Source organism: Trachemys scripta, chromosome 7, assembly GCF_013100865.1.
Source record: "Trachemys scripta elegans isolate TJP31775 chromosome 7, CAS_Tse_1.0, whole genome shotgun sequence".
Taxonomy (NCBI): domain Eukaryota; kingdom Metazoa; phylum Chordata; order Testudines; family Emydidae; genus Trachemys; species Trachemys scripta.
The window spans coordinates 121,472,863-121,484,131 of record NC_048304.1 but is presented as its reverse complement, the minus strand read 5'-3'; the positions used below and the strand labels follow the sequence as shown (position 1 = coordinate 121,484,131).

The 11,269-nt window shown below is 43.0% G+C and overlaps 1 protein-coding gene across 9 annotated transcripts in view; it reads right to left on the bottom strand.

The window, feature by feature from the left end:
- The window catches only part of STN1 (STN1 subunit of CST complex), a 69,089-nt gene that overhangs the window by 18,495 nt on the left and 39,325 nt on the right, over positions 1-11,269 (bottom strand). For all 9 annotated transcript variants that reach the window (XM_034778008.1, XM_034778003.1, XM_034778004.1 and 6 more), the window contains 2 exons: positions 10,736-10,847; positions 7,898-8,066 (listed from right to left, as the gene is read on the bottom strand). In XM_034778008.1, coding sequence (XP_034633899.1) covers positions 7,898-8,066; positions 10,736-10,847 — 281 coding nt within the window. The remainder of the gene's footprint in view (positions 1-7,897; positions 8,067-10,735; positions 10,848-11,269) is intronic.

Here is an 11,269-nt window from a genome sequence, read left to right as displayed (position 1 = left end):
GGGCTGTGGCGGGCAGCGGAGCCGGAATCAGCGCCTGGGTCCGAAACTGACCCCAGGGATTTCTGAAGGAGGAGCAGTTTGAGTCTAAGCTCCCTGTCCTTCCGTGCCCTGGAGCTAAGTTTGCTGCAGTGGGCACATCTTTGGGGAATGTGGGTCTCCCCCAAACATTTTATGCATTGTGAATGGCCATCTGACAGAGGGGTAGCCTCCTTGCAGGTAGAGCAGCGCCTAAAGCCTGTGGAGCCAGGTATGTCTGAAGTGGCTGCGGCTGACAGGAACGATTTTTTTTTTTCCCTTGTAACAGATAGAAGCGATAACTAATTATAACTGACAACGAACTAATAACAAACTAACTAACTAGAAGGCAACTGTAACCAGAGGAAAGAATTTCTTAATGAGTCTACTGAGCTCTGTCTCAGGCCGGGACGGTAGAGAAGGAACTGAGGAGACCGGCCGCGCATGTGTACTATTAAGCTAGACTCAGAGTGGGGCGGGGGTAGGGGGGAGGCTCTGCACATGCGTAGCCGATACGAGTACTGCTACAAATATCTCCGAGCAAAGGCGCAGGGACGCACCAACACCTGGAGTGGAGCACCCACAGGGACATCTCTCGAAGAAGAACCCATCATTCCCATCCCTTCTCTCTTTCAGACAACTCCCTTTTATGCAAGCAGACTGTTTCAATGACCCGTCTCTCACGCCCTTACTGGCTGGAAGCATCGTGTTCACAATGTGGCACCTTTTTTTGGGTGTAGAGAAAAACTTGCTTTGCTTTACAGCGACCCTTCTGGCCAACTGAGGAAGCACCTCAAGGACTTGTCTTCACTACCGGGGTATGTCGATCTAAGTTACGCTACTCCAGCTACGTGAATAATGTAGCTGGATTCAGTCAACGTAGCTTAGGTCGACTTACCCCGGTGTCTTCACTGCGCTGTGTCGACAGAAGACACTCTCCAATCGACTTCCCTTACTCTTCTTGGAGAGGTGGAGTACCAGGGTCGACTAGAGAGCACTCTGCCATCGATTTAGAGGGTCTTCACTGGATCGATTGCAGCAGCATCGAGTTCCCTGTTAGTGAAGACAAGCCCTTAGTGGCTTTTTTATCTGAGGTCTGGACGGATGGGTTTGAGACTGAAATAAGGGAAATTGGGCAATTATTAGGTTTCTCACAGGAATGCACAGCCTCCCCACTCCCCCCTCCCACACACACCCCTCCACAAAAGGGAAGAAACATTGCCCTTCTAGATGCTGGAATAAACCTTCAACAACAGGAGAAACTGCTAGCAAAGTAATTGCCTCTTGCAAGGTGCTGATCAATTTTTAATGTGAAAGCAATGAATCAGGGAATCAAAGAGAGAGAGAAACATCTCCAAAGGAGTGTGATAATTATTCAGTTTGGTCTAATGCTGACATCCCATCAGAGGGAGATAATTAGGAACATGCTCCGTGTAAGCTGACACGTGGCTCAGCTTGGATGGATACTGAAAGAGAATTATTCAGGATGTGTGCCGAGAGATTGATAGAATTGAACAAACAGAAATAGGCTTTGGAATGAAAGAAAAAAAGCAACAGTTCCTGCTTATCGAAGCCTCTTTGACACACTTTGAACAGGCCTAAAACAAGTATTCCCTGGGACAGCCGCCCTTCCAGGGGACTCAGTAGGCCCCCTGGAAGGTAGAAGGGCATTGGCACAGAAAATTACAGGGGAACTCAGGAACAGGAAGGAATCAGCCATTTTTCTCTATAAAGTGTCCCAGAATGCGTCCCTTCCTCTTCACCCTTGGACTTGGTTCATGGTTTGGTAATTTTCTTCATTACTGCAAACTCCTCCCCTGTTCCGGACTTTCCAGACCATCTCAGACACCTCTGCCAAAAGCCCGTTTTCATTTGCTTCCCCCAATCCCTTCTTCTGTCTTCCACAAAAAGGGACTTCACTTTCAAAGGAATCCCTAAAACCTCTCTTGCCTGCATCTGTGGCCTTACCTCCTCCAACCTACCACCCAGGTGTCTCTGCTATAGGCTTTCTCCTATTCCAGACTGTGCTTCGTTTCATGCCATTCAGGCTGCTTGGAATAAGCCTCTCAATGTATGTCCAAACCCTTCAGCTCTTGTCCTCCAAAGACACCCCATGCCTATTCCACAAAACATTACAGCTACAGTGACCATACACTTTTTGGTATCGGGATGTTTAGTATCCCATTTGTGCCACTGGACTAAGCTCTTATAGGCAGGGATTGAGTTTTCTTTGGTACAAGTGCACCAACTGTACAGCACTATGTGCATGTACGAGGTTATAACAAATAACAAATCGGACAAGGAATCTCTGGGCAGGTAACCCTGCATGATATCACATCCCTGCCCCTCCTCCTGAAGCAGGAGGAAGGCTTGACAATTGGAGAGATAAAAGGTAGCCGTTAACGTTGTGAAGTCCTGCAGAACGACTCATCTAATAATACTTTATCCCTCTATAGAGCAGCACATCAGAGGGTCTCAAGGCATTTTGTGAACATTAGTGATTCACATCCTGATCGAAAGCACCGGAAACAGAATCCTATTGACTTCTGTGGGCTTTGGATCAGATTCTTAATCCTCATCGTTTCCACGTGAGCGAGGCAAGATTACTGGGCTACACTGTCAAAATGACGAGATTTTTTTCGGGTGCTCAACTTGAGACATATTAAAAAAAGAGGCCAGATTTCAGAAAAGTGCTAAGAACACGGGGATCTGAAAATCAGGTCCCTTTAGGGTATGTCAAGTTGAGTGCCTAAAAATGGAGGCATCCAAAATCGCCCGTCACTTTTGCTTAGGCCACTCTCTCTATTCTACACATGGGAAACAGAGGCAGAGTTTAAATAATGACTTCCCCAGGTCACACATGGCGCTTGTGGCAGAGCCAGCAACAGAATCCAAGTCTGTCAATTCTGTGCTTTAATCACATCCTCCCAGCCTCACATTGCACCACAGGCTGGAATTTGTGTAGCCAGTTATTCTCATCTTATGCCTTTCAAAAAAGTTATCCAAGCAATAACAGGTCAAGGTGTGCAGTGGTGCACGGATTATCCTCTCTGCTTGAGAGGAGTGTTGAAGACACAGCACACCTGGGGGTATTAAGATATCCTGATATAATGGCACGTTATATTGTTTGTGTCGACTTCTCTTTGCTTTTCCCACAGTGCTTAAGGCTGGGCTTAGAGCGGGTGACAAGTTCAGTAAGAGAAACTTGGCTTGTCAGGCCTAACGTCATCTTGTTATCATATCTGCACTACTGTCTCAACAGGGGGACATAAATCTATGCCAGGAAGCTGATAGACCAGCACATGAGTATCAAGTATATGCAAGAGGCAGGACACACAAGAAACCCAGGCCTGGAGTAAATATAAACAGCATTTTAAATTCTTTGTTCTAAGTATTTGTCCCTGTTGACCTTGATGTTATAATCAGTCGAAGAAAAGTATAAACAGACAGATCTGGAAAGCACAATTCCAAAAGAGCTGTCCAAACTAGTGACATATTACCAAGTGGGATGGTGTTATTAAAATAGCGCACTGTACAGCTTCATAATGGAGGAAGTGCAAAGAAAACTGCTTAACTCAGGAAACTAAACCACAGAGTATGATACAACTGCGGCCACTTGGTTGCGAGCCACACCAAGGAGCTATTTATTCCAGTTCAGGAACTGGATGGATAAAGTTGATATATAATTTTCATTCAAAGAACCACCAAATTCTCGTTCCTCTGTCAAACAAAGTAGCACTCTTAGCTGGACTTGGGGTCTTCGTGGACATGCTAAATACTGGGTGACATTTGTCTCTACTTCCTGCTTGTAATCCTCACTGCAGTATTTATCTTGTCTATTTTTGAAACTCACTTTTTCCCTCAACAACTGATGGGGGAAGTGATATAACTCAAACAGAAGGGGCAACGCTTATGGGGGGAAGGTCCCCAAGTTTTTTTAAAACAATGTTGTTAGCAAGAACCAATATGAGTATCAGTTTATTAAATAAACACTTTTTTAAACCTAAGCCCTTTCAGTCTTTAAAATTCTAAACATTGCAACCTTGTGCTAGAGAATGAGACTCACCAAAAGAAACCAATTATATATCAAAGTCTAACCGAGTCCTACAGTGTCTAGGTTAAGTGCAAGAAGTAAACAAATATCATTTATCAGGGTGTGCTTGGTAGATTTACATTTTGGGCATCTTTCTATAACCCTTTAACTCCATATCCCTATCCCTTCTGTAATCATTTGCACTGGTGCCAAGTTGATGCAAGACATTACAAAAAATAAAAATAAAAATCACTTCTATAGTGGCTTTATAGCCACTTGGCACTAGTGCAAATGGTTGCCAGGGCAATGGAGAGTCAGTCCCATTGGACTTTTTTGTTGAGGATCACTCAGCCCTTTGCAGGTTACAAGAAATGGACACTGTCCAATGACTGAGTAGATGGGCAATCTAATGCTCTTACAAATGGGCATTAGCAGGAGCAGGTCTGAAGATGTGTACATCACAGAACAACTGCAGGTTTTCCTTTTTACAAACAAACACTTTGTAAGGTGGATTAATGGTGAAAAGCATCTGGGAGAAATGCTGTTTTTCAGGAGGAATGACTGGGTATCTGACTCCCTGGGATTTATAAAAGTCACTTGCACTGAGAGCTGCAGCAACAGGGATTTATATTATGACCACCCAGTGCAACTCCTTCACTCCTCCCCCATTAGGACTCGACTGTGATGGGCCCTTTAAACACACCTTTCCGTACTCTGAATGGCTTTTGTAAACCATTTATCCTGTTCCTTCTACAAATGCTGTGACTTTTCATCCTTAGTCAAAATTATCATTCCTTTCTAGAATCCAGATGGTTATAAACTTTTAGTTTGAATTATTTTTAGCTGGTTTGGAAAAAGTTTATGCCCAATCCTGTGTTTGATGTTCTTGTACCGGTTTCTCTAGCACAGACTGTCAGGCCTCCTGTTAATATTCATTCTTCTTTGCTTTGTTAAAAATACCACAACAACAAAAGCTCCTTTAATAAAAGAGGAAAAAGAAAATAAATGGTCTCCAGGAAGCAACCACTAGAAAGCAGTTTACAAAACAGTGGGGGGTAGTTTTCATTATTATTTGAATTCAATGAAGAAGTTTTTTCAGATTTAAATGTCTCTCTACAGTGTTGCAAATCTAAAACCAGAGTTTTATGCTAGCACACCAGAAAGTGAAACTGATCAATGCAGTTTTCCCTGTCTATGGACAGTGAAATGCAAAAGTGAATCAACTTTACTAATAATCAGGTTTAATACTCTCAGCTGTTATTAGTAACACAGCTGAGGATTTAATTATATATGTACATGGGCCAGAGCCTCAATTCATGTAAATTAGTATAGCTCCATTAACTTCAATGGAGAGACAGCAATTTATACCAGTTGAAAATCTGGCCTGTGATTTTTATCTCAATATGATAACATTTTCAGCATGTTACACACGCATTTTACCATTTAGCCAGCATCAGAATGAGAACCAGAGACCATACTAGCATATTATTGGAAAGTGTCCCATTTCTCAGTTTCTTTATGTACAGCTGACTCCAATTAGATCTAGGCTTCTGATCTCCGCTCCATCCCACAACCCTGGCCTTGCACAACTGGAGATGTCCAACAAGGAGAACTTGTAATAGGAAGCAGATGTCCACCCACTCCTTTGTAAGTTTAAGCCTATTTTAATATATTGGGCTTCAATCCTCTCCTTGATCAAGTTCAGCACTACCCAGGCATGTCCCACAACTGTTTCACATTTGGGGACAATGTATACCTTCAAGTCAGCTGCACTGCTATGGGTACCCGCATGGCCCCACAGTATGCCAACATTTTTATGGCTGACTTAGAACAACGCTTCCTCAGCTCTCGTCCCCTAACGTCCCTACTCTACTTGCGCTACATTGAGGACATCTTCATCCTCTGGATACATGGAAAAGAAGCCCTTGAGGAATTCCACCATGATTTCAACAATTTCCATCCCACCATCAACCTCAGCCCGGACCAGTCCACACAAGAGATCCACTTCCTGGACACTACAGTGCTAATAAGCAATGGTCACATAAACACCACCCTATACTGGAAACCTACTGACCGCTATACTTACCTACATGCCTCCAGCTTTCATCCAGACCACACCACACGATCCATTGTCTATAGCCAAGCTCTAAGATACAACTGCATTTGCTCCAACCCCTCAGACAGAGACAAACACCTACAAGATCTCTATCAAGCATTCTTAAAACTACAATACCCACCTGCTGAAGTGAAGAAACAGATTGACAGAGCCAAAAGAGTACCCAGAAGTCACCTACTACAGGGCAGGCCCAACAAAAAAAGTAACAGAACACCACTAGCCGTCACCTTCAGCCCCCAACTAAAACCTCTCTAGCGCATCATCAAGGATCTACAACCTATCCTGAAGGACAATCCCTCACTCTGACAGATCTTGGGAGACAGGCCAGTCCTCACTTACAGACAGCCCCCCCAGCCTGAAGTAAATACTCACCAGCAACCACACACCACATAATAAAAACACTATCCCAGGAACCTATCCTTGCAACAAAGCCCATTGCCAACTCTGTCCACATATCTATTCAGGGGACACTATCATAGGACCTAATCACATCAGCCACACTATCAGAGGCTCGTTTACCTGCACATCTACCAATGTGACAGATGCCATCATGTGCCAGCAATGCCCCTCTGCCATGTACATTGGCCAAACCGGACAGTCTCTATGCAAAAGAATAAATGGACACAAATCAGATGTCAAGAATTATAACATTCAAAAACAAGTTGGAGAACACTTCAACCTCCCTGGTCACTCAATTATAGACCTAAAAGTCGCAATTATTCAACAAAAAAACTTCAAAACCAGACTCCAACGAGAAGTTGCAGAACTAGAATTAATTTGCAAATTGGACACCATTAAATTAGGCTTGAATAAAGACTGGGAGTGGATGAGTCATTACATAAACTAAAAAACTATTTCCCCATGTTAATTTCCCCCCTACTGTTACTCACACCTTCTTGTCAACTGTTTGAAATGGGCCATCCTGATTATCACTACAAAAGTTTTTTTTTCCTCCTGCTGATAATAGCCCACCATATATATATATATATATATATATATACACATACACACACACACCCCTCTACCCCCATATAACGCTGTCCTCGGGAGCCAAAGAATCTTACCGCATTATAGGTGAAACCGTGTTATATCGAACTTGCTTTGATCCGCCGAAGTGCGCAGCCCCACCCCCCCGGAGCACTGCTTTACCACGTTATATCCGAATTCGTGTTATATCCGGTCGCGTTATATCTGGATACAGGTGTATATATATCTTACTACTGTATTTTCCACTGCATACATCTCATGAAGTGGGCTTTAGCCCATGAAAGCTTATGCTCAAATAAATGTGTTAGTCTCTAAAGTGCCACAAGTACTCCTCGTTCTTTTTGCTGATACAGACTAACACGGCTACCACTCTGAAACCAGTGCCTTCAAGAGATCTCATACACGGTTATTTCCACTGTGTATCTAGTTTTCATAGATCTATGAAAGTTAGAGTTTGAACAGAGCCTTTATTAGATTATGTAGTACACCCCTGCAGCAAGCATAATATGGTTCCCTACAATAGAGTTTTCCGGCTCTGCTCTCCAGTCCATTTTAAATGCCTAAAGTTACAGGGCTTCCCAGGTATTGTCAATAATTCATGCCTATAGCTAAAGGTCAGGAATTGGCACCTAAATGTGCAGAAATGGTTGAAAACCCAAAACATTTCCACTTGCACAAATCTGATAGCAAGCATGAAGCACTATTTTCCTACTCAGCAATCAAAAGCCAGCAATTACTGCACTTACCTGCTGAGAGTCAGTCCTGGACACAGGCTGACTGGCCAATGACACCAAATCGTCAACTGTTTCCAGCTCCTGTTGGTAAAAGGTCTGAATTCTGTTCTCCAATAAGAAGTCTTTCACTTTCTCGCTCAGCAAGTCAATTGAGCTTCTAAGGTTCAGACCACCTGGGGCACTATAGGAATACAAAGCTTTTGTCACAAAACAAAAAGTACATAGCCAAGTTTTTCAAAAACAGGCACCAGTTCAGAGGGTGGGATTTTCAAATGTGCCTAAGCAGAAGTCAATAGAATCATAGAATCTCAGGGTTGGAAGGGACCTCAGGAGGTATCTAGTCCAACCCCCTGCTCAAAGCAGGACCAATCCCCAGACAGATTTTTACCCCAGTTCCCTAAATAACCCCCTCAAGGATTGAGCTCACAACCCTGAGTTTAGTAGGCCAATGCTCAAACCACTGAGCTATCCCTCCCACACTGAGCTATCCTTGGGTACTTCGTTAGGTGCTCTTGAAAAATCTCACCACTACATCCTTATTTAGGCACCAAAATAAACAGCCTGATTTTCATGTGTGCCAAGTATTCGGCAGCTCCCATAGAAGACAGGCGATATAATAATGTTGTGATTTTAAGGTCTGATCTCTCATGATCTATGGTGTCAAGAAACAAAGATCTCAGACCATTGGAAAGGGGGATTCATAGCTTTCTGATGGAATAAAGCTTCTGATTCTAGTCCATGGAAGCTGCTGGGTGCTCAGCACTTTTGAGATCCAGCTACTTGTTTAGGCGCCCATTGTTGAAAATCTTGACCATTTATAGAGATGCTCACACAGAGTAGGAAAACAAATTGTATTCATTTTGCAACTTCCTTCTGATGCTAACCCATATTTTCCTCACAAGTACTACTAACATCTTAAACTTGGGGGAAGAATTACAAGTTGTCTTTTTCCCCACTTAACTCTGCTAGAAAAACACTATTTTCTCCTTTACTCTCTCTCCACGCCCAATCCCCAAAACCAAAACGAGGAATGTCTACCCCCAAAGTTACGCAGATCTGAGGCACAGGATGACATTCCTTCCTGGACCAGTGACAGGTCTAAATATCTGCTCTCTTTCAACCCATCAGGGCTAGAAACAGGCGCTTTACACCAGTTGAGAGAGCTAGGAATCCTCCTTTCTAAAAGCATTACATTTTTGTTGCTAGATTGATGTAGGCTGATCACAAAATATTCGTAGAGTTCAAGACCAGAAGGACCATCAAATCATCTCGTCTGACTTCCTGTATATCACAGGGCATTAAGTTTCACCTACTTAGCCCTGTATGGATTCCAGTAACTTGCATCTAGCTAAAGATTATCTTCTAGAAGGGCACCTAGTCTTGACTTGAAGACTTCAAGAGAGATGGAGAATCCATCACACTCCTTGGTAGTTTGTTCTAATGGTGAATCACCCTCACAGTTTAAAAAAAAAAAAAAATCACAGATAAAATACCTCCCTATTCCTACCCTTGGATGTATAGACCGAGGAATAGTGATTAGCTTTTTTGACACAGCATTGCACTGGGAGCAACCCCTCTCCCCCAGGTGTACATGCACCTCTGCCAATAGAAGAGAGCTTGTGTTGTTGTTCAGCTATGCTGGCAGAAGAAATCCTGTCGGCTTACGCTGCGTCTCCAACCATGGGACTCTGCCAGCATAACTATGCCAGCAAACATCTGTAGTATAGACAAGTCCTGGGTGTGAGTGACACATACACACGCCTCCCCTCTTTCACAATTTCTAAGGAGCTGTAAGTATGTAAATCCATTGATTCATGGCTGAATATTGGTGACATTATAACAGAATTCTTGGAAACCTTCACAATCCATCACTAACTGCAAGCACTCAGCAGCTGAATTTCCAGTGATCTGCCACACACCATCCATCCATCTCCTTGATGCTCATCCCCTACAACAACCCTCCACCATTCCTTCCATAATAACTTTTTCAAGGTTATTTCCATCTCTATGCCTAATATGATCAAAGGACATAAGTTTGCATCTGTTGATTTCCGACACTAGGGTCTGCTTCTCTCCAATAATATTTCGAACACAGGTATTTGTCTTCATGCAAGAGCCTTTGCCAGCACCACATTTCAAAAGCTTACATTTTTTCCTGTCAGCAGTAAAGCTTCCCATGATTCACATCCATAAATCTCTATGGAGAAAGTTAGGCTTTTCACCAGTCAGACCTTTATACATTGAGATGCCATATTTTTTCCACACTTAAGGGAGGCCCATAGCTTAGCAAGCCAATCCTTAGTTTTCTTCCTTGGAACAGCCTCTCTGGTTGGATATATATGATCTCAGATAATTAAATTAATCTACTGCCTCTACAACTTCTCCGTTAATCATCATGCCCACCTGCATCCTGTTTTTGTTAGCTGTGTCAACACATATGCATTTTGTTTTCATCACATTCAGGAACGGTCCATATTCCTCACTAGCTGTTTTTACAGACTCTCACATTTGCTGTAGTATCACATCAGTGGCTGGAGCAAAGAATGTTGTGTCAAAGGGCTGTACCCTCCAAAGAAATTAGTTCATACTTTTAGTTGTGTATGTGCAGAGGTGGGGTTAATGGGAGATGTCTTCTAATGTTTCCTGTTTTGGTCTCCCGCCCCAAAAGATCTTGGCCATGAAAATCCAAAGGGCAGCCTTTTCCAGTGCAAAAGCACACTGCACAACAGCCTTTGCTTTTAATCTGGTTACCATGACATTCATCTCCACGATGGAGATCCACATTCAGTTCTGCTAAGGGGTGTGGGTATTTCACACCTAGCTGGACACCAACATCAGTATCCTGTTTACCTCTGTGCCTCCTCTGGGATTTTGAAAGGCTTATCATAAACTTCTCTATAGAGGCATGGGAGCTCCAACATCCTTGAAATCTGAACCTCACACATAGGATCATCCACTTTATCTGCAAGGGGGGGGAAACAAAAATTCACAAACATGACCAGGACTTCAATATTAATTCACTAGATGAGCACAGCTGAGCTGCTACAATATTACATATACACTGGAACAGCACAAGAGAGTTTCTCATGCCAAACATAGCTGGCACATTTTGTTCTCTGCTATTCTACAATAAAGAAAAAATGTTTTATGTTATTACTTAACCAAAAGGCAACCATAAACCAAGTGCTTTTTATCTTGCCAAAAAGCAAATGATTGTTATGATAGTTTGGGGAATGGATGTGTCCAGTTTTGAATTGGTTTTATGAACACTGTTTGCACTTATTACAGTCATTCTGAATTGGATCACCCACTAGATAGCAGGACGCTGACATGTAGTGAAGAGCTACGTGTGGGAAGTGTGACAAAGCAATCAAGAGGCCATCA